The sequence below is a fragment of the Danio rerio genome, chromosome 10 (genome assembly GCF_052040795.2).
Source record: "Danio rerio strain M-AB ecotype USA chromosome 10, GRCz13ab, whole genome shotgun sequence".
Taxonomy (NCBI): Eukaryota; Metazoa; Chordata; class Actinopteri; order Cypriniformes; family Danionidae; genus Danio; species Danio rerio.
In genome coordinates this window covers 12,054,437-12,078,604 of record NC_141030.1, presented here as the reverse complement: position 1 = coordinate 12,078,604, position 24,168 = coordinate 12,054,437, and the positions used below count along the sequence as shown (strand labels likewise).

The 24,168-nt window shown below is 43.0% G+C and overlaps 1 protein-coding gene across 6 annotated transcripts in view; it reads left to right on the top strand.

Annotated features, from left to right (window-relative positions):
* The window catches only part of adamts6 (ADAM metallopeptidase with thrombospondin type 1 motif, 6), a 184,262-nt gene that overhangs the window by 118,643 nt on the left and 41,451 nt on the right, over positions 1-24,168 (top strand). For all 6 annotated transcript variants that reach the window (XR_015500852.1, XM_087270247.1, XM_087270249.1 and 3 more), the window contains 3 exons: positions 5,681-5,783; positions 8,985-9,118; positions 21,152-21,275. Coding sequence is in view for 5 of the 6 variants with exons in the window: in XM_087270247.1 (XP_087126373.1) it covers positions 5,681-5,783; positions 8,985-9,118; positions 21,152-21,275 (361 nt within the window). In the remaining variant the exon portion in view is untranslated. The remainder of the gene's footprint in view (positions 1-5,680; positions 5,784-8,984; positions 9,119-21,151; positions 21,276-24,168) is intronic.

Below are 24,168 nucleotides of genomic sequence, written 5' to 3'. Positions count from 1 at the left end.
CCCAAACGCATTAAAGGCTTGTCAGAATCCATTTTGCTAATATAAGGACGGAACAATTCGCTTGCACCTTGGTGCATGGTTTAATAGGGTTGAGCTTATTCTTCTAATGAGTTATAGGTTTGTTTTGGCAACAAACCAATAAATGTTTCATCTCATGTTCCCTTTAAGAGTCAGTTGAGTCACGCCATAGCGCATTTGTATTTACATAACGGGCTTTGTAAGCGGAAAAACTGAGCATTTCTCTAGCAAGGAAATAGTTAAACAGAGCATCTGCAGTGCGAGAATGAGAGATAAGGCCTCATCATTATCTACCTTTACTTTCGCTCTCGTGGATATGGAAACCTTGTACGCACAGACATCAATTAGCCTATAAATAATTAATATCGTTTGTTAAGATTTTTTCAAAACTATTTCTAAATTCAGTTCTAATTTCCAGCAAAGGAATAAATGAACAATAATAATGAAATGTGTTAAACTGAGTTATATCCAAATACACAAGCTATGCCCCATATGGTCTAAAACCTGACAGATGCACAAATCTAAGCTTGTTTTAATGAAACAAATATAAATATGCATATAATAAATAATACTGCTAATAATAATAACATTATACAAAAGCAAATTGTCACAGATAAACTGAAAATGCCTCTGGAATGAAGAAGCCATGAAAGTATGGTTTTTATATTCATGTAGGCTAGAAAATAAAATGTTTTGTAATATTTTAATCCTTTATATTTATGTCCTATATATCCTTATTATATCCAATATATCTTGAATATTTAAATTCTTTTTCATATGTAAAGATGTTTGCGTATTGCTCTACATCTTGTGTGTATTAAGCAATGTGTTAGAGAGGCACACAACTAACGCGCTATTGAAAAATCTATTATAGTTTCTCAAAACGCGCCAGCAATGCACCTCAACACGTCTTTTTTTTAGATCAGAATGCCTATGGGCGCAGATAGCATCAAAATGACTCTTGCACCAAGCTGAAACTAGCAAATAACAATTGCGTCGTGGCTTGCGCCACATTGTGCCGGTGTATAATAGGGCCCTAATAGTTTTTATTTGTTTTTACTGAATTCCATCAGTTACTGATTTCTTAACCCTTCTGAAGATAAACCATTTGAGTTGTGTTGTCAAAAAAATATCTGAATGTCTGAAAATGTGGGAACTTTTATATTCTATGCAAAAAATGCTCTCGCTGATAGTAATTGATAATTATCATTAACCAATTATCAATTGATTAATAATAATAATAGGTGTTATTATAATTATAATATAAAAAAAAATAAACAAAATGTAATGCATATTACCCCATATTACCCCATTTACTCACAGTTCGAACAATACTCAGGCTCAGTACAATGAAAGCTTCAAACCTATGGACAAAGATTGCAAATATTGTTCATAAAAAAATCAAATGAATGAGACTTGTGAAGGAGTTGAAGAAGTAGTTGAGAATGAAGTAAAGTTGCAGTGCCTATTTAAGACTCATGTTTTTAAAAAATTCTGATCATGTAATAAAAAAGACCAGAGCTATTTATTTAAAGGGTTAGTTCACTCAGTAATGAAAATTCAGATATTAATTACTCCCTCTTATGTCGTTCCATACCCCAGACATTTTAATTCATTTTCAGAATAGGGCTGAGCGTTATGACCAGTCATCTTATATCATGATAATCTATATCATTATATGAGATGACTTATATCGTGATATGAGATTTTTCTAACATGACATAGTACCAATTCTGTACATTTAATCAATTAATTATTTATACATATTGACCACATGACTATTTATGTTTTACATTTTAAAGAGTATTGTCTCAGGAATGTACTCACTCATGTGTGGGCAAATAGCAAATGTTTTTATTACATTTGTAGAAATATAAAATACATGTGAATAAAACATAAAACACTTCTCAAAAACTACTCATTACAGTTCCAATTCAATTCAATTCAGCTTTATTTGTATAGCGCTTTTACAATGTAGATTACATAAATGGTCATAGTAACTGGAACAGTGTGGTTCAGTAACTGGAACAGTGTGGTTCAGGTTTTAGTGTTTAAGTTCAGTTCAGTTCAGTTTAGCTCAGTTCAGTGCGATTCCAGCATAAACATTAAAAATATGAAATGATAGACATTTTAAATGTATGCAGAGCATATATTTTTACTTCATCAAAATACAAGCTAATATATTTTAGATGAAATCTAAGAGCTCTCTGATCTTCCATTTACAGCAAGGTTCCTGACTCGTTGGAAGTTCAATACTTTTTTGCGCACATAAAACAAAAATAGCAACTTCATTCAACAGTTCCCCTTCGGATGGGGAATGGAAATGCTATAACTTAATCCATGTATGAGGATTTCGTACAGAAAGCCAATCATCTGAAAGAGTATGTAAATGGGCCAATGAATGCCAAATAAATTGGCAACGTCAGCTTGCTCACCTGAGGCTTGTTGCAATCAATTTAGCATAAAAGCACAGCAAAAGCAAGAAGATGCATCCTTTTTGATTCAGAGACTTGTACAGCCTTCTGAGAGAGTTGATGAGGGTCCCTCCTGCTGATATCCAGCGTTTTCGAGCCAACGAGAGCGGTCTCCTGGTCCAGAGTGTGTACAAGCGGTGGCAGACGGTCGAGCTGGGGTTCTCTCTTGTCTGGCGTTCTTTGGGTCCGGTTCTCCTGAACGGTGTTTATAAAGTTGCAAATTTCACTAAAAGAGCAACACAGTCGTCCAGCATGTTCTTTTCAGGATGGTGCTCCAACCGTGCGTTTCTAGATGCAGTGGATTCCTGTCCCCGGATGATGGGCACGAGCACTGCGTTGCATGTCTGGGGGTCCAGCATGTTAATGCGGTGCTCGCGGGCAGTTTATGGCGTCATTGCGATGCCATGTCTGTTGCGCAGTTAAGATTGCAGCTAGCCCTTGCAAAAGGGCGAACCACCCCAGCTGTCCCCTGCACTGCAGCAGGCACTCAGGCAAGTCTAAAGGTTCCAGTAGGAGATTATCCCTCGCCTCCGGGCCCGCAGACCTCCCGCTCCTCCAAGCGATCCATCCAAGCTTCGTGCGGAGGAAAGCGATCCATCTAACCAGATGTCCGTACGTACGATGAGACCGGGGACCAGACGTCCACTGCTGCATCGGAGGGTGGGCTTTCATTGTCCGACAAATATCCAGACCTGCTCACCCCCTCCGGGCAGGTGAGCGATGTCAAAACAAATCCTGAAACGGAAATGTTAGCCGTGCTTTCCTGGGCTGCTTCCACCGTGGGGTTGGAGATGGTTTATCCCCCAGCTCTGCGGCCGGACCGACTAGATGGGTGCTACATAGAGGACAAGTTGGCCAAGCCTCGAAGCCTCTCGTCCCCTCCCTCAAGGAGGTGCACAGTAGGCTTGCGCAGTCTTGGAGGGCACCTTTTTCTGCCCGTGTCCCTCCACCCTCACCACTCTTGAAGGTGGAGAAGCCAGAGGGTATGAGGCGATTCCTCAGGTCGAGCGCGCCATTGCTTTCAATATTTGTCCGCGTGGCGCCTCTTCTTGGCAGGGTCCGCCTCGTCTCCCGTCCCGCCTCGTGCAAAACCCTCGGAGCCAGAGCTTACAAGGCTGTGGGCCAGGCTGCTTCTGCCTTGCACGCTATGCCACCTACCAGCGCTACCAAGCGCAGGCGCTGGCCCAGTTGCACGAGGGTGGGTCCGACCCAAGCTTGCTTCGCAAGCTCTGCACTGTAACCGAATATGCTCTTCAGACTAAGTCCGCTACATGTGCATTGGGGAGGACGATGTCCACATTAGTGGTCCAGAAGCACCTGCTCTGGCTAAACCTGGGAGGACGCTGGGAGGACGGTCTCCTTTCTCCCACTCCTTGAGCCCCCCCTCCAGAGCTGGATGTAAGGTGAGAGTGAATCTCCTGCCTCCAGCCCTTCCGCGGGACCATCGCACTTCCCAGATCAGCACACCCACTCCGTGCTGCCCCACTGCTGGTACGTCAGCGATTGTAGCTATGAGTCCATTAGCGAGAGCTCTGACTGCCTGGTTAGCGTGGGCCAGGCCTTTGTGGTGGCTCATACGCACAATCAGACTCGGCTACTCGATTCAATTTGCATTACAGCCCCCCAAGTTCACGAGTGTGTATTACACCAGGGTCAGCCCCCTGTTCGCCCCTGTCTTGCGAGAGGAGATTGCTGTCCCTCCAGTCGAGTTGGAGAGCGGGTTTTACACCCTTTACTTCACTGTGCCCATGAAGGTGGCGTACTTCCATGTCTCCATTCTTCCATGCCACCGTCAGTTTCTGCAGTTTGCATTCGAAAGTCGAGCTTGTCAATACAAAGTTCTCCCCTTCAGGCTCTCTCTGTCTCCGCGGGTCTTCACCAAGCTCGTGGAGGGTGCCTTGGCACCCCTTCGGCTCGCTGGCATCCACATACTCAATTATCTCGATGACAAACTGATTTTAGCCCATTCTCGGGAGCAATTGATTATGCACAGAGACAAGGTGCTCTGGCCTGTTGGGGCTTCAGGTCAACCGAGAAAAGCGCAAACTTGCCTCTGTGCAGAGGATCTCTTTTTTGCGCTGGAGCTGGACTTGGTCACCATGACAGCGCCCCTCTCCGGAGAGCGCACTCTGCTAATGCTGAACTGTCTGAGAGAGTTCGACAGCAAAATAGTGGTCCCACTGAAATTATTTCAGAGGCTCCTGGGTCTCCCTCGCTTACCAGAGCCAGGACGAGCCGTGTCCCCCAGGAGTACGTGCGCACTCCACTCAGAGCATCGCATCCTTTTGGGCGCGTGCATGTGGCGCCTCTCTAACAGACATCTGTAGAGCTGCGGGCTGGGCGACACTTAATACATTTGCAAGTTTTTACAATCTGCGAGTGGAGCCGGAGGTCCCCAGCTCTGACTTAGCGGAGGAGTCACTCGCTGGCCCATTATGTTGTAGGTCTGCCCTCTGGTCAGCCCGCGTTTGGGTATAGATGCCCGCTATGCGTGATCCCCACTAGGCAATCCCATATGCTTATTCAGCCATGGTGCAATCCCCCCTCACAGGCAGACCCGTGTTTTTCCTCTCCGCTAACCATCTTATATGCGTACTCCCCCTTCTCTGGGCTAGTCCGTATATTCTGCCATCATAGCTCCCCATTTGGGTAGCAGGTGGCCTCCGCAGCGTCCTCCCCTTCGGGACTGCATGCTTTTCCAACGTACTGTCGTATTTAAATTCCTAAAAATTATCTAAGCACTTGCGGCTCCCGAAAAAATATATCTAAATCTGTAAATCTTTTTTGAAGTTGGAAAAGTAAGGACTAGGGATCATGTTGGAAGACCACGCCTCTCTATGATGCAGGTGCGCTCACGCTATGCCTGGCTATCCTCTCATCGGAGGCGAAGGTATGGTGCAGTCATTGTGCCGTTTTCCAAAAAAAAAAACATCCTGTGAGTAAAAAGGAGTGAGTAGCAGAGTTGGTTTGGTTTAAACTCAGTATAATTCATTTGACTACAATGTTCACTTGCTGACCACCTCAAAACAGTGAACCATAATTTGCTGGTAGTTTATAATTTGTTCAAAGTAGTTCATAAAAATGTCAAACTTTTTTTATCAGAAGTGATTGTTGTGAATCTGCAATACTGTTGATTTCTTATGCTTCAGCAAGGCCTCAATTTGATTTGATTTGTTGTATGATTGCAGGCTTGTCCAGAAGGATCACGTGACTTTAGGGAGAAGCAGTGTGCCGATTTTGACAGCCTGCCTTTCCGTGGGAAGTACTACAACTGGAAGCCGTACACTGGAGGTGGGTTCATGAGCTACACAGGGAGCCGCTTTCTCCCACAGCCTTCCCAACGTCTGCTCCACTCACAATGTACATACTGGCTTGCTTTGTGTACTCTGCTAACACCAACACTGGGAAAGTCTCTTTGATGGTCTGAAAATTCCTCAGATTCCATCTTGAACACCATGTATCGCTAGTCTGTGTGAGTGAGTGTGTGTGTGTGTGTGTGTGTGTGTGTGTGTGTGTGTGTGTGTGTGTGTGTGTGTGTGTGTGTGTGTGTGTGTGTGTGTGTGTGACTATGTACATAAACATCTTTTAAAGTGTGACAGTTAAGCCTGTCAGTTTAATAGGGTAGTTCACACAAAAATTATTATTCTGTCATCACGTTGTTCGAAACGTTTATCACTTTTTTTTCTCAGTTTCTCAGGAACATGAAAGAGGAAGTCAATGGGGTCTAATGTCGTATGGACACACAAGAAAACGTGTTTATGTTCCTTAGAAAAATGAAAATAATACAGGTTTGGAATAACTTGATGTAAATAATGACAAAATTGGTGAAATCAATTTCAAAAACTGCAACTTTTCGCTTCAAAAGAACATTAAAGAATAGTTTTAGCTGAAACTGTGACCCTTTGTGATTTATAAATAGAATGTCAAAAGCTAACGGCACTTTGAGAGTCAAAATACAGACAAAACTAAATTTATTTGCATGTCCTCTAACAATAAATTCAAGACTTATGAAGTTAAATGATCCGTTTGTGCAAGAAACTGAACATGATTTAAAACATGGTTACATTTAATCCACAGCTATAGGAAATTTTGCAGAACACAGAAGCATCCTGTTGTATATATGTTGTAGACTTCCTGTCAAAAGTTTTGTCACCTATCCAAGTTTTAGGAAAAACAAATAATAACTTGATTTCTAGTTGACCATTTGGTATCAGAAGTGGCTTGTATGAAAGGCAAAGGCCTCTAGATTAAGCTTATTTTATCAGAATAAAATATGATCATGTCTTGATTTTTAATTATTTAATTGAGATCTGACTTTGCTTAGACAAAAGTTTTGTCACTTAACAGAAATAATGCAAGGTATAGAATATAAAGTCATGGTGCAGTGGAAAAAAAAAAAATTGCGTATGACCCCCATGAGCTTGGAGGACTGCATTCATACATCTCTGGAATGACTCAAATAACTTAATAATAATAAAGTTATCTGGACTGCCAAAGAAAGCATTCTTGCAGGACTCCCAGAGTTAATCAAGATTCTTTGAATTCATATTCAATGCTTCCTCTTTCTTCTTACACCAGACAAGCTCAATAATGTTCATGTCTGGTGACTGGGCTGGCCAGTCTTGGAGCACCTTCACCTTCTTTGCTTTCAGGAACTTTGATGTGGAGGCTGAAGTATGAGGAGAAACGCTATCCTTTTAAAGAATAAGCCCTCTCCTGTAGTTTTGTAATGCAATGGGCAGCACAGATGCCTTGATACCTAAGGTTGTTGATATTGCCATTCACACTGCAGATCTCTCGCACTGGTCCCAATAGGTTTTCTGCAGTATTTGTCATGACTGGGATGCAGTTCAACTGATGATCCATCTGAAAAATCTACCTTCTGCTGCTTTTCCAACTGATCAACTAGAAGTCAAGTTATTATTTGTTGCTCTTACAACTGGGATCGATGACATAAATTTTGTCAGCCAGTGTATATTATACTTTGGGAATCTGAAAAATCAGTCTTGCCAATTGAGATCACACATGCAAACATAATCCTAACTTTTGTAAAGATCCAGACGTGTAACGATACACAAATGCTATGTTTTGGATTGGATCATGGTTTTGGAGCCATGGTACGGTTAGGTTCTTTTTGATTTTGAAGGCCGGTTTGATTCTGAGAATTTTGGAAACCTTTTTTGATTCATTATACGGAAATCGATTGACTTAATTCAGAGTAATTGTTCCTCAAGCACTCTTTTTCTTATAGAGACATATTTCTCAGATTTTAAATGTTTTAAGTTATGGTTGTACTGTCCTTTTAAACTGAAAAAGACTCCTAAAGAGCTGTCAGTTCTCCTTTGACTATTAAGAGCGTGCTCAGTACTAATCTAAGTTAAGCCTTTAAATATCACTTTAAGCTGTAAAGAAGTGTCTTGAAAAATATCTAGTGAAAGATTATTTAATGTCATCATGGCAAAGATAAAATAAATCAGTTATTAGAAATGAGTCAGTTCTCGACTATAACGTTTAGAAATGTGTTGAAAAAAATCTTCTCACCATTAAACAGAAATTGGGGGAAAAAGAAACAGAGGGGCTAATAAATCAGGGGGGCTAATAATTCTGACTTCAACTGTACATCTTGGCTGAGCTGATTGTAAATCAATTATCCCTTTATATCTTTAATAATGTATCAGCATAAAATTCCATTAAATTGATAAAAATGGAAAACAAAACCCTTACCTCTGCACCACCACCACCCCAATCTTTGACCCATTGATTCTTTCGTTGTGTCTTTTTGTGACTACCAAACTGCTTTGAAAAAAGTGAAGCCAGAAAGCCCAAGGGGAGGGTGTATTTCTTGTTTACAACAAATTGGCCTGAACCCAATAAACAAAGAAAAGCTGCAAGAGATAGAGAGGCATTTCCAAAACATTCTGACAGGAAGTTCACAGCCGGCTCCATCCTCCCCTTATCTCACTGCCCCATAATAAGCATTATCATTACCAATTTTTTGGCTCTTAAAACTCATTTTGGAGGTGAACTTCACTTGTACAGTCTATGATAACCTTTGTAGATCTCCATGATTTTTGTTGGCAGCTCTGTTAATCTCTCCCCGTGTCGGTGCAGTAATGATGTCAGGTGAAACGTTCAGATTCCACTATGAGTAATGCCTCTCTTGTGCTCGAGTGCTTTGACTGGATTGTTAATATCAACAAAGGCATAAAAGAAAACCGTGGGCCCCGTCTGAGAAGCCCGGCTGCAAGAAAAGCAGTCAGTGAATCACTTATCAGTGCAATGCTGCTGAGGTGAGAGATTGACTCTGTTATTCCATATAGATTTTGAGTTTATCGTATGAAATAAATCGTGTCCGCCTCTCAGACATTTCTGGGGTGTGAATAGGTTTTCGGGGACCTCGGGACCCATCAATAACCTGATAAAGGGTTCCTCTGGTGTTAAAGCGAGTGAGTGACATCAGCTGTTTGACCATAAACTTGACGTGTTTTTCAGGTGGAGTGAAACCGTGTGCTTTGAACTGTCTGGCTGAAGGCTATAACTTCTACACTGAGCGCTCGCCTGCTGTCATTGATGGCACGCGCTGCCAAGGTGACTCGCTGGACATCTGCATCAACGGAGAGTGCAAGGTGAGTCTACTGCCTAAATCTGACCTGCAGTTATTTTATTTTATGTATGAGAGGTATCATTTCACTGCATATTTCTTAAGCTGCATGCTCATTTAAATTTGTCATGAAAAGCTCAAGTGAGGAACAGTCTCAAGTTGTTCTGAGATATCAGGTTAGAAAATTTTTGAACATGTCAATTTTTTTTCAGAAAACCTAGTTTTAAAGGTGCTGTTGAGTTGGAATGTTTTCCAGATGTTGGTAACAACCAAAGTAATCCATATGAATAAAAAAACAAAAATAATTAGACAAGAAATGAAGTTTACTCACTCACTTTCCCTCAGCTTAGTCCCTTATTTTATTACCACGGATACCTTTCCAGCCACAACCCGCAACTCGTGAACCCTCATTGCTGGGAAATACCTATGGAGTCTCTCATCCACACACACTCATGCACTACAGCCAATTCAGTCTATCTAATTTACTGATACAGCATGTCTCTGGACTGTGTGGGACACTGGAGCACCTGGAGGAAACCCACGAGAACATGCAAACTCCACACAGAAGCACCACCTGGTCCAGCTATGATTCGAACCAGCGACCTTCTACTTGTGAAGTGACAGTGCTAATATTTTCCAAATTATGTTTAACAGAGCAAGGAAATTTTCACAGTATGTCTGATAATATTTTTTCTTCTGGAGAAAGTCTTATTTGTTTTATTTTGCATAGAAAAAAAGCAGTTTTAAATTTTTTACAGAACATGTTAAGGTCAAAATTATTAGCCCCTTTAAGCTATATTTGTTTTAGATACAGAACAAGCCATCATTAAACAATAACTTGCCTAATTACCCTAACCTGCCTAGTTAACCTAATTAACATAGTTAAGCCTTTAAATGTCACTTTAGGCTGTATAAAAGTGTCTTGAAAAATATCTAGTAAAATATTATTTACTGTCCTCATGGCAAAGACAAAATAAATCAGTTATTAGAAATTAGTTATTAAAAGTATTGTGTAAAATGTGTTTAAAAAAAATCTTCTCTCCGTTAAACAGAAATTGGGGGAAAAAATAAACAGGGGGGGCTAATAAATCTGACTTCAACTGTACATTAGCAGGATGGATGCTATTAACCTCTGGCTATTAACCTCTGAATGTAGTTATGCAAACACCTGCAGCAATCTGGTTGAAAGATCTGCTTGTCGTGAATGGCAGATTAAACTGCTGTGTTGAACTGTCATGCCATTAAAAACTCCCCACGATTAAGATCTAGCTTGTTTAAAGCCTATGATGTTCACTGCCTCTTTGAGATACAATAAAGTGAGTCTCACTCCAGACAAAAAGCACTGCATTAAATTCTACTGTTTCATGTTATGTCTTGAACATTTATGTGACCATAGTATTTTTAATATATATTCCTGCTTTCATAGTGCTTATTTACACTGCCTTTTATCTAACTGCAAGCTTAAATCTATTTAACGGTCTATTTAATTAAACGTCAATATAGATGCTGTAAAAGAAACCCTAATACATTGACAACAATCACATCAACTTTTCACTAGGTTTACCTGTGGCTGAAATGTGGAAAGATGTGTCAATGCCCCAAAGTCTGTCCCGAAGCCTGCATGATCTTTTACAAAAAAAGTACATACTTTCAGAACGTAGTATAAGTAGGCGGGACGCTTGTTACATAATATGAGAAGCAAGCAGCAACAAGTTCAACATCAATGGCGGATCTCAGAGCTGTGTTTGTGTTGAAAGCGCTTCTAAGTCTATTAGTACTATTGCAACTAAACAAGGTAATGCTATGTCAACTAGACGACATAATACCATTGTATTCTTGTGTTTATGTCTGTACTCAGCACGCTGAATGACTTCAAGCACATTCTTACTAAATTTCTCTTTGACTTTTGTCCTGTTGCTCTGGCAGTGTTTGTTTACTATGCTACATGCTGTGTTCCAATTCCCATTCTACATGTTGTGTACTTTTTGCAAGTGGCACTAACTGCAGAGCCACTTGGGCAGAGCGTGTACTGTATGTAAGCGGTATATGACTGGATTTTGTAGTCCATGAAATGGCGGATTTGTAGTCCTTTGGCGATCTGCAACCGCTAGATCGCAGTTGATCAATTATGTTGCTTAGTTACGTCTCCTGTCAATCATCTTGAAACATCATTCACATTTCTTTCACATTTAATTACCTACCATATAGAGATGTGTTAATCTGCCATTCGCGAGTTTTCCATAGAGAGAAATCTCCTCAGGTCTTTGGATAATCATACATTCAAATGTCCAAACCTTCTATATTAAATTTTTATATAAGTTTGCATTGTTGTTGCAGATGAAATATGAAGTGGAAAATGATTTAAATATTTTCCAGTTGGCTAGATATTGTTTATGGGTAATTCAACCAAATTTATCAAAGCCTCTACTTGATGGTTGGTCTCACGCATCTGCTATGTTAGTAGTTTGTTTTCACTTTTTACATGAGTTTGTAGTTGTAATTGAATTCACATCCAACACACAATGTATTGAGGTCAATATTATAGGTTAGAGTTCGGACGGTCCTACACTTCAAATTTTTACCAGAAATAGTAGAGCATTTCATTGCCTAGTAGAACATACTATGATTTGGAACATACACATTTTATTTTCAAATACAGTTTAGGATGAATAGTATGCAAATTGGCACGCAACAATGGTTTTGGCTTAAAATTATGCTTTATTCTGATTAACTTGGTTTTAAGTTTCTTTCATGCATCTTGAAAGAATATATATTTATGAATGCGAAACATTCAGAATCTGCTCAACAACAAAAAACACAATTGATGCCGTGTGTACGTAGCCTAAAATGCAAAATCTAAATCTAAACTAAAATGTTTATCAGTCATTAACAGTCTCCGAAAGTCAGACAGTCTACAGAACGTGCCAACCACTTACACAGAACAATGAATCCTAAATAAAGATTCAGAACCTCTTATCAGGACAGGACAGTTCTGAATCTAATTGTGTTTTCTCAAGTTGGTTAGAAAGGCATATATAGACTAGTCGAGAATGATATTATTTCGTTTACAATATCACTTGTATAACAAATCAGCTTGACGTAAAAGCACAACACTTTATTTATTTTGGGGTTAAAATGGATTTCGAACTCCATTTAGAAAAGGTTTTGTCCTCAGTTTGGTATTTGTTAGGCTTACACATTGTTGTCTGCATCCTTGATTTATATGGTTTAAGATACTATTTTAATTGATCCCAAAGGCTTCCTCTTTGATCTGATCTGGAGCGATGAAATGCACACAATGTTCTTTTAAACTCTAAGGAATCGATCTGTGCTGCATCCAGCAACCTTTCATTGCCTTTTGGAGTTGACCCTTACAGTTTAATAATGGTGGGAGCACAGAGACTTTTTACAAAATCAAATACAAATCTTCAATCTTTTGTCTAGTTCACTGAATTGCAACTAATGGGTTGCAACACAAAATTAGGTCACCTGTCATTCTAAGATGAAAAATATTATATAGTAAATATGTTAAATCGAAATGAAAATATCAACAAAAATATAGTGCATAATTGTGTGTACATTGAAAATAAAACAGTAGGATTTACTTTAATATACATTTATTCAGAAATTGCTAACAAAAGTTAAGATAATATGGAAAAAATTGTTGAGTTGAATCAACTTAACTTCACAAGTAGTTTCAACTTACAGTACATTGCATTAAATCAATGTTGCAGTGTGTAAGGAAAATTCTTTGAAACATTGATAAACACTTTTAAAAAGTTATAGTAACAAAAAAAACATGTTGGATGATTTATTGGTCATTTCATTTTAAAGTAAAATTGTAAGAAAAACTGAAAGCGGCCTATTTTCGAGTCGTATTATTGCACTTTTTACTTCAAATTTGGTTTGTGCAGTCACATTTTAAAGATATTGTATTTTGGTAGAAACCAGTCATAGATAAATGCCCACACTTACTATGTGCGTGACCTGGCCTAATGAGCAAAACCAAGCAAGACAAAGGAGAAAATGTACTACTACTGTGGATTAGCTTGTTGCCAGCATTACGACCATTCTATCAGCATGACTTAACACATTTGACACATGGAAATACATAGTTCCCCTTCGGGGGGAACTTCAGCACTATAAGTGGATTTGATTTGTAAAATCCACACATTGGGAGGTTCGGTTCAGAAGCTACTCGTCTGAAAGAGTATTGAACGGGCCAATTAAGAATGAATTGGCAGCGCAAGCCTGCGCAGGTGAGCGGCATAAGCAATCAACTGAGTATATAAGCTCACCTGGCGCCAGCAAACGCCATCCTTTTCGCTTCAGAGACTTTCTGATCGAGTCGATGAGGGTTCCTCCTGCTGTGACCAGCGATTCTGAGCGAACGAGAGCATTCTCCCGGTCCAGAGTGTGTACACGCAGTGGCAGACGGTCGAGCTGGGTTTCTCCCTTGCCTGGCGTTCTTTGGGTCCGGTCCTCCAGAGCGGTGCGTATAAAGTTGCAAACTTCACAGAAAGAGCAACACAGTCGTGCAGCACGTCCTTATCAGGACGGCGCTCCGACTGTGCGTTTCTGGATGCGGTGGTTTCCTGTCCTCGGATGATGGGCGCGGGCACTGCGTTACATGTCTGGGGGTCCAGCATGTTAATGCGCTGCTCGCGGGCAGTTCATGTCGTCATTGCGATGCCATGACTGTTGCGCAAGATCGCGGTTAGCCTTTGCAAAAGGGTGAACCACCCCAGTTGTCCCCTGCTCTGCAGCGGGCACTCGGGCAGATCTGAGGGTTTCAGCGAGAGATAATCCGTCGCCCACGGGCCCGCGGACCTCCCGCTCCTCTAAGCGCTCCATCCAAGCTTCGGGCGGGGGAAGCGATCCGTCTAACAGATGGTAGCCCTTACGCCCGATGACACCGGAGACCAGATGTCCACCGCGGCATCGGAGGGTGGGCTTTCATTGTCCGATGATGATCCAGACCCGCTCGCCCCCTTCGGGCTGGTGAGCGCTGTCACTACGGATCCTGAAACGGACATGTTAGCCGTGCTTTCCCGGGCTGCTTCGGCCGTGGGTTGGAGATGGTTTATCCCCCAGCTCCGCGGCCGGACCGACTAGAGGGACGTTCCCTTCTTCCCGGAGGTGCACAGTAGGCTCACGCGGTCATGTAAAGCACTTTTTTCTGCTCGTGCTGCGTGTTCCTCCACCCTAACCACTCTTGACGGTGAAACAGCCAGGGGGTATGTGGCGATTCCTCAGGTTGAGTGCGCGATGGCGGTAAATCCGCGCGGCGCCTCTTCTTGGCGGGATCCGCCTCGTCTCCCATCCAAAGCCTGTAAGTTATCTACCTCCCTCGGAGCTAGAGCTTACATAGCTGCGGGCCAGGCTGCTTCCGCCTTGCATGCGATAGCCACCTACTAGCGCTACCAAGCGCAGGCGCTGGCCGAGCTGCACGAGGGTGGGTCCAACCCAGGCTTACGAGCTTCGCACCGCCGCCGACTTAGCTCTTCGGACTACTGAGTCCGCTGCGTGTGCGTTGGGGAGGACGATGTCCACATTAGTGGTCCAGGAGCGCCACCCCTGGCTGATATGCGCAAAGTCGACAAAGTCCGCTTTCTTGACTTCCCCATATCCCCAGCCAGGTTCGGCGACACTGTCTGTGAATTCACCCAGGAATTCAAGGCGGTGAGAGAGCAGTTGGTGGGTGATGTCTTATCGGCGGTCCGTAGCACGCTCCGCCCGCCGTGCCATTCATACCTGCTCCTCGCCGAAGGCGCCCGCCTACGAGAGCTGCTCCGCCCCCGCACACGCCTCAGGCGAAGCGAGCGCGTCGGGCACCTCGGAAGCAGGCAGCCCCCCTGCCCAGAACGCCGCTAAGTCCGGCAACGGACCGCGAAGCGCCCCTGGGACAGGCCATCTGGAGAAGAGGGAACTTGCTCTTTCCCTGCTGGAGGGCGGGGCCCCATTTCCAACGGCACTTTTTACTGCCATGAAAACATTATGAAAGGGCACTTTTCACTTCCCCAGATGTGACAGCCCGAAATCTGCCAGTCTGGGACGCTATGCTTTCTAGCTTGCAGATTCGGTGCGTTTCGCCAGTGGCTCACGAGCGCTGGGAGGACGGTCTCCTTTCTCCCACCCCTCGAGCCTCCCCTCCGGAGCTCGGGTTTGGAGTGAGAGCAAATATCTCACCTCCAGCTTTTCCGTGGGACCCGCGAGCTTCCCGGATCAGCACACCCACTCCGCGCTGCCCCACTGCTGGTACGTCAGCGATTGTAGCGATGAGTCCATTAGCGAGAGCTCTGCCTGCCTGGTTAGCGCGGGCCAGCTCTTCGCGGTGGCTCATACGCACAATCAGACTCGGCTATGCGATTCAGTTCGCGAAACGGCCCCCCAAGTCACGGGTGTGTATTCACCAGGGTCAGCCCCCTGTCCACCCCTGTCTTGCGAGAGGAGATTGCTGTCCTCCTGGCGAAGGATGCAATCAAGCCGCTCCCTCCAGCCGAGATGGAGAGTGGGTTTTACAGCCCACGCTTCATCGTGCCCAAAAGAGCGGTGGGTCACGGCCAATCCTAGATCTGCGCGTTTTGAACCGCTGCCTGCACAAGCTGCCGTTCAGAATGCTCACGCAGAAGCGCATCCTCCGGTGCGTTCGTCCTCTGGGTTGGTCTGCAGCATTAGACCTGATGGACGCGTATTTCCATGTCTCCACTCTTCCTCGCCACCGACAGTTTTTGCGGTTTGCGTTTGAAGGTCGAGCTTGGCAATACAAAGCCCTCCCCTTCGGGCTCTCTCTGTCTCCGCGGGTCCTCACCAAGCCCGCGGAGGGTGCCTCAGCGCCCCTTCGGCTCGCGGGCATCTGCATACTCAATTTCTTTACGACTGGCTGATTTTTGCCCTCTCTCAGAGCAGTTGATTATGCACAGAGACAAAGTGCTCTGGCACTTCCACCTGTGGGGGTTTCAGGTCAACCGAGAAAAGAGCAAACTCGCCCCCGTGCAGAGGATCTCTTCTCTCGGGCTGGAGCTGGACTCGGTCACCATGGCAGCGCGCCTCTCCGGAGAGCGCGCTCAGCTGATGCTGTACTGTCTGAGAGAGCTCGACAGTAAAATAGTGGTCCCACTGAAACTATTTCAGAGGCTCCTGGGGCATATGGCATCCGCAGCCGCTTCATGCCGCTCGGATTATTCTATATGAGACCACTTCAGCACTGGCTTCACGATCGAGTCCCCAGACGCGCATGGCACGCGCGCGCACACCGAGTCTCTGTTACTGCGCTGTGTCGCCGCGCCCTCAGCCCTTGGAGCGACCCCTCGTTCCTACAGGCCTGGGTGTCTCTAGAACAGGCGTCCAGTCTTGTTGTCGTTTCAGCAGACACTTCCAACACGGGCTGGGGGGCTGTGCGTTGCGGGCATGCGGCTGCGGACCTGTGGAAAGGTACCCAGTTGCATTGGCATATCGCCTGGAGCTGTTGGCAGTGTTCCTCGCTCTCCACCGTTTTTTTCCGGTGCTGGAGCGGCAACACGTGCTGGTCAGGACGGACAGTACGGCGGCGGTGGCGTATATCAGCCGTATAGGGGGTATGCGCTCTCGCCGCATGTCTCAGCTCGCCCGCCGTCTGCTCCTCTGGAGTCATCCGCGGCTGAAATCGCTGCACACCATTCATATTAAGGCAAGCTCAACCGTGCAGCCGATGCGCTCTCACGGCAGCCTTGCGTCCTGGAGAATGGAGACTCCACCCCGAGTCTGTTCAGCTGATATGGGCGCGATTCGGGGAAGCCCAGATCGATCTGTTGCTTCCCCCGAGATCGCTCATTGCTAGTTGTTCTTTCCCTGACCGAGTGCTCTCGGCACGGATGCACTGGCTTACAGCTGGCCTCGGGGCACGCGCAAATACGCGTTTCCCCCAGTGAGCCTGCTCGCGCAGTTACTGTGCAAGGTCAGGAAGAGGACGAGGAACAGGTTGCTGGTTGCGCCCCTCTGGCTCAACCGGACCTGGATGTCAGAGCTCTCCCTCGCGATAGCCCTCCCCTGGCAGTCCCTTCGAGAGAGCACCTACTCTCTCAGGGACAGGGCACCACCTGGCACCCTCGCCGATCCTTGAAGAGATTTTAGACGCGAGGAAGACTTAGGTAACCTCCGATTGCGGTGGCTAATACCGTCACTCGGGCTAGAGCCCCCTCCCCGAGCGCGCCTATGCCCTGACGTGGAGTCTATTCACTGAATGGTGTGTCTCTCGCTGAGAAGACCCCCGTAATTTGCCAGATCAGCGTTGTGCTTTCTTTACGCCGAGAGAAGCTGGAGAGCAGGCTGTCGCCCTCCACACTCAAGGTTACGTGGCTGCCATCTCCGCTCTCATAACGCGGTGGCTGGCAGCACCGTGGGAACGCATAACCTCATCATCCGGTTCCTCAGGGGCGCTAAGCGAATTAATCCATCCCGCCCCCTCTCATGCCCTCTTAGGATCTCGCCCTCGCTACACAAGCCGCGTCAGATCCCTTCGATCCTCGACTCAGTATCTTTCTGTCCCTGAAGACAGCTCTGCTGGTCGCGTTGATATCGATTAGAGGGTCGGGGACCCGGAGGCATTTTTCGGTCAGTGACTCGTGCCTGTAATTGGGCTGGCTTCTCTCACGTCCTGAGACCCCGCCCGCGATATGTGCCCAAGGTTCCTACCACTCCGTTTTAATACGAGGTAGTGAGCCTGCAAGCGCTGCCCTCGGAGGAGGCAGACCCAGCCCTTCTTTATTGTCCAGTTCGCGTTTTGCGTATTATCCGGACCGCACTCAGAGTTTAGATCATCTGAGCAGCTCTTCGTCTGTTATAACGGTCGGCAGCAGGGAAGTGCCGTACCGAAATAAGTTCCCACTAGATTGTGGATGCCTTTCTTTCACTATCAGAGCCGAGATGAGCCGCGTCCCCCGAGAGCGCGTGCGCACTCCACTCGGAGTTTCGCATCCTCTCGAGCGCGCGCACGCGGCGCCCCTCTAACAGACTTCTGTAGAGCTGCGGGCTGGGTGACACCCAACACATTTGCAAGGTTTTACAATCTGCGAGTGGAGCCGGTTTCCTCAAGGGTATTAGGTAACCCTTGGTGATTGAGGAAACAATTCGGTAGGGTGTTGAAACACGCTTGCTGCGCCATTTTCCCTAACACGGAGATACGTGCGCCTTTTTATCTGTCAGTAAAGTTCCCCGTCAGGTGAGCCCTGCAGATTCCTCCGTGGCCCCCAGCACTGACTCAGCGGAGGAGTCACTTGCTGGCCCACTACGTTGTAGGTCTGCCCGCTGGTCAGCCCGCGTTTTGGGTAAAGGTGCCTGCTATGCGTGATCCCCACTAGGCGATCCCATATGCTTATTCCGCCACGGTTAAGTCCCCCCCCTGGGCGGACCCGTGTCTTCCCTCCCCGCTAACCACTCTTTTGCTATGCGTACTCCCCCTTTTTAGGGCTAGTCCATATGTAAATTCTGCCATCTATCCCCCCTCGGGTAACGGATGGCCTCCGCAGCGTCCTCCCTATCGGGATTGCACGCTTCCCAACGTACTGTCGTATTTCCTAGAATTATCTAGATGCTCACGACTTCCCAAAAAATATATCTAAATCCGTAAAACTTCTGTTGAAGTAGGATAAATTAGGGCCAGGGACACGTTGGAGGACCGCGCCCCCCATGATGCGGGTGCGTCACGCTTGCTTGACTATCTCCTCATCGGGGGTGTTGGTAAGGTGCAGTCATTATGGCGCTTTCAATGGGCTCCCAATGCGTGGATTTTACAAATCAAATCCACTTATAGTGCTGAAGTTCCCCCCGAAGGGGAACGTTCGAGGTTACTAAAGTAACCCTTCGTTCCCCGAGGAGGGGAACGGAAGCACTATACTCCGTCGCCATAATGACTGTCCCTTAGCTGTTGAAAGTCTCTTCAGCTTAAAAAGGATAGCGTCTGCTGGCGCCAGGTGAGCTTATATACTCAGTTGATTGCTTATGCCGCTCACCTGCGCAGGCTTGCGCTGCCAATTCATTCTTAATTGGCCCGTTCAATACTCTTTCAGACGAGTAGCTTCTGAACCAAACCTCCCAATGCGTGGATTTTACAAATCAAATCCACTTATAGTGCTTCCGTTCCCCTCCTCGGGGAACGAAGGGTTACTTTAGTAACCTCGAACGTTTGAGCCAATCACTATTTGTTTTGTGTGTGATAAAGAAATGCCCACGTGGACAGGCGGCGTCACTTGTACTCATGAACAAAATCAATACAGATGTACCATAATTTAGCATGTTGCTAGCATGCTTTTAGCATTTCTAACATCTTCCCACCATGATTTAACACACTTGGCACAACATTGTTAAACATGCGTCTAGAAAGAATGGCATCAGTGTGCAAACATCTAGAAAAATCTTAAAGGGTGCTCAATCAAGCCAAACACAAAAGAAAAAAGTCCAAAAATCAGTACACTGATACTTTAGCTCTCAAAAGACAAATTTAATTTGACAACTTTTTAACCTACATGGTCTTCATCAGGTGATGATTTTTTAAGCATGTGTCTATCACATTTTTTTTTTTTTGTAAATTGTTAAGTAAATTAACTTTACAAGTAATATCAACTTGTTTTTCATCAATCTGACTTAAAGTGTCAAGTTCAATTCCATTAAAAATAAGTGGTAAGTTAAGGCTAGAGGCCATGATGCTCCACCGGAAAAAGGTGGTTTGACATCTCTAGGTTCGAGGAAATTCCTAACCCCAGGGAGAGGAGGGTTGTTCACTTGTTCACAATTGAGGAAAGGATGGAATGTGAGATTGGCAGGCTGATTGATGTAGCGGCAACAGTAATGTGGTCAATGTACCAGTTCATTGTGGTGAAGGAGGAGCTGAGCCGAAAGGCAAAGCCTTTTATTTATCGGTCAGTTTACCTTCCTACTCTGACCTATGGTCATGAGATTTGGATTATGAACGAAAGGCAAGATCTCTGATACCAGCGGCTAAAATGTCTGGTGGCAGGGTGCACCCTTATAGATAGGAGGAGGAGCTTTGTCACCAGGGAGGATCTCGGAGTAGAACTGCTACTCCTCCACATTGAGAGAAGTCAGCTGAGGTGGCTCAGGCATCTGTTTCGAATGCCTCCTGGACACCTACCTAGGGAGGTGTTCCAGGCATGTCCCACAGGGAGGAGGCCTCTGGGAGGTCCCTGGACACCCTAAAGGGATTATGTCTCTCGGCTGGCCGGGGAATGCCTGGGAATCCCCCTGGAGGAGCTGGAGAAAGTGTCTGTTAAGAGGGAAGTCTGGGGTTCTCTCCTAAGACTTCTGTACACGTGACCCGGCCCAGGATAAGCAGAAGAAAATGAAATAAAAATGAAAGTTGAAGTAACATAAAAACATACATTGGCTTGACATATTGAACATATATATTACATATTTTTTTTAACAGTGTAAAAGTACTGCTGGTAGAAATCTAAAAGTGGTTTATTTTAGGATCAATGTCAGTGTAATCAAAGGTTGTTTGTTCATATCAACTTTATGGTATTTTGGCCTCAAATTCACTCGTACTTTGGTAAAAGACAGTCAGGTTAGACAAATGTCCACATGAACAGACGTGCCCTCGTGACCAAAACCAAGCAAGGTAAAAGACAATTTGACACAACACAGATAAACATAGTTTGTTCCGACCACAATGTGCTTTGTGTGGTGAATAATTGGCTGCCGAGACCATAAAACCAACAAAATTCAGGAACAAAACACTAGAACTAAACTGAAACGCTATAAATACACTGGAGCTCATGCCTCTGCAATTGTTTACGCACGTACAAAAATGTCACTTTTCATAATCAGCCTGTCATATCAACAGATTTCAAGGTTTGATTTAAAGTATGTTTTTATTTAATTTCGCACAGTGCTGTAAATAATCCCAGTACTCTGTTAAAATCACGGTCCTGAAGCGAAACCAGAGCCGTTTGTCTTTTTGTGTTAGATTGAGACCGAATGCAGCTGTGTGAATGACATGTTTGTCTGTGAATCAGATCTGAGGACATGTCTGTTTTTTTTTTTTCTGTCTGTGTTTCTTCAGCATGTTGGCTGTGATAATATATTGGGCTCAGATGCCAAGGAGGACAGATGCCGTGTGTGTGGAGGAGACGGCAGCACGTGTGAGCTCACCGAAGGCCTTTTCAACGACTCACTGCCCAGAGGAGGTCAGGAGGACACTCATACACCCCTCATAAATCAAAACCTACATTTCACCATCTTCTATAAGTTATCCATTGTCAGAAAATATGCAGGATGTAACCTACATATCCGTAAATTAGCAGTTTTCCATATTTAGTGATTGATGTTTTTATTTTTTATGCTTTTGAATTGCATTATGGGACTTTGATTTTTCTTCCAGCAACTTTTAACATTGAAAAGTTTTAAAAGGGGACTTTTATTAACATTTTTAATAGTTTAAAGTGATACATTTTCTAGGTTGGTGTTAAAACCTTTTTATAAACTGCCAGTACATTTTCTGTTATTTTACATACTTATTACTCTATATTTTTTCTTTTATATTATAATACTGTAAACTACTACAGGGTGTCCATGGGGTCATAAAAAGTATTAAAAGTTGATTATTCAATTATAAGAAAATTAAGGCCCTTAAAAGGTATTTAAAAGTCTTAATTGTGTTTATACGAGGTCTTAAATTTTGTTCAAGCTCTGTCCATAGTGAGATAGTCCATAGACTCCAAAAAAAGGGTGAATATATATTTATTTTTCTCCTAATATTAACAACAGCGTGCTTGATCCACACGATTGATTTGGGCTGGGCTGCGTCCGGCCAAGCTCCTCCGTCTGGGTGATGTCACATAATTTGCAACAAACATAGAAAGGTAATCTGATGCTCTTCACATGTACCGAAACCATAGAGCGAAAAGATGGGAAAATGTAAATTTGTGCACTCCTGGTTGGAGAAAGACAAGTTTAAACAATGGCTGAAGCCTGTCACTCAAAATAACTGCGTAATTTATTCTTTTAATTTATTCTTTCAAGTTTTTTTCTTCTTCTGAGCTTATCTGAATTCTGTTGTTTTTTGTGTTTTATTGATTTATTAAACTAAACTGTTTATTAACAAATGTTTTTTAAAATAAAGGTTTGATACTGATTAGAACTTGGTTGAAACTTGAGGTCCTAAAATATTCAGAGAAGGTCTTTAAAAAGTCTTTAAAAGGTATTGAAATTATCTTTAGGGTTCCTGCATATACCCTGGACTTAAAATGTCAATAAAAGTCACTTTGTTTAACTGTAGAGTTGAATTTTTAACATCAAAAGTGGACTGAGCAGAGATCAAGTTCCCAAAATGCAATTCACAACCGTAAATAAATGGAAAACACAGATATTTTTTACAGTGGCTGGTGTAACCAGAAAGTTAGAAGGTTTGATTCCAGACAATGTTGAAGTATGAAGAAAGAATTATATGGCAAGAGTTTCCTAATGGTTTTAGTTTTATTTTTATTGTCAGTTGAATTCCTTCAAATTTATACATAAAGTACAACAACATTTTTAAATTATTTTTGCGGCTTGTTCAAAGAATCAACACAATTCTTGAGTTTTTTTTTTTTTTTTGACAACTTAATTGTTTTATTATCAAACTACATATATTTGTAAAAACAACCTAATTAATTAATTGATTTGTGTTGTTGGGACTACATGAAGGATTTGCATTGAACCCAGCATTTTTTTGCAGTGAATATTGAATTAAGAAACGTGAAACCTATTGAGAAGTTATAATTTACCCTCGCATTTGCTTGTTCATGCTTCTCTGCTGTTGGTTAATGGTCACATAACAAGCAAGTAAATTTATAATATTCTTAATGTTTTATTAGTAAGCATTTTAATTTGACTTTAAAGTTAATTTAAATCTATGTTTAGCTGTGTCTCAGTTGATATCTGCATTTAAACACTTAATTAAATCAAACAAAAATTATGAATAATGTTTTAAGCAAAAAAAGACAAACATATAATAAATTTATGTTAAATTAAAATTATTGGTAACACTTTAGTTTAGGTCACAACTCATGCTGTTAACTACTGACTTATAACCTGCCAATTATTAAGATACTAATTGTCCATTAGAAGTTATAAAGTATAATCCTATTCTGCATCCCTAATCCTACCCAAAACCCAAACCCAACTTCTACTTTACTTACTCTTATTAAACAGTGAATTAGTAGTTTATTAAGCTAGTAGTGCTAGTTAATGGTTTGTATATACAATGAACAGTGACCTAAACTAAAGTGTTACCATAATTTTAATTTAACAAAATGTTATTTCATTATTTAGCTATTTTGATATTAATTTATTTAACTCTACAGGCTTACAATACTAATTTATTTGACACTTTCAATTTCTAAATCCTTGAACTTTAAACTTTTCAAAGTCTTAAGCATGTATTTTTAGTGCGTTTAAAATTTTGTTAAACCTTTTGTCAAAAAAAGTGCTACCAAAATTCATGCTAAAAGTTCAACAAATGCAGAGATGGAGCATTGACTGTGGAACTTTCTAGATGGCTGAAGCCTGTCACTCAAAATAACTGCGTAATTTATTCTTTTAATTTATTCTTTCAAGTTTTTTTCTTCTTCTGAGCTTATCTGAATTCTGTTGTTTTTTGTGTTTTATTGATTTATTAAACTAAACTGTTTATTAACAAATGTTTTTTAAAATAAAGGTTTGATACTGATTAGAACTTGGTTGAAACTTGAGGTCCTAAAATATTCAGAGAAGGTCTTTAAAAAGTCTTTAAAAGGTATTGAAATTATCTTTAGGGTTCCTGCATATACCCTGGACTTAAAATGTCAATAAAAGTCACTTTGTTTAACTGTAGAGTTGAATTTTTAACATCAAAAGTGGACCGAGCAGAGATCAAGTTCCCAAAATGCAATTCACAACCGTAAATAAATGGAAAACACAGATATTTTTTACAGTGGCTGGTGTAACCAGAAAGTTAGAAGGTTTGATTCCAGACAATGTTGAAGTATGAAGAAAGAATTATATGGCAAGAGTTTCCTAATGGTTTTAGTTTTATTTTTATTGTCAGTTGAATTCCTTCAA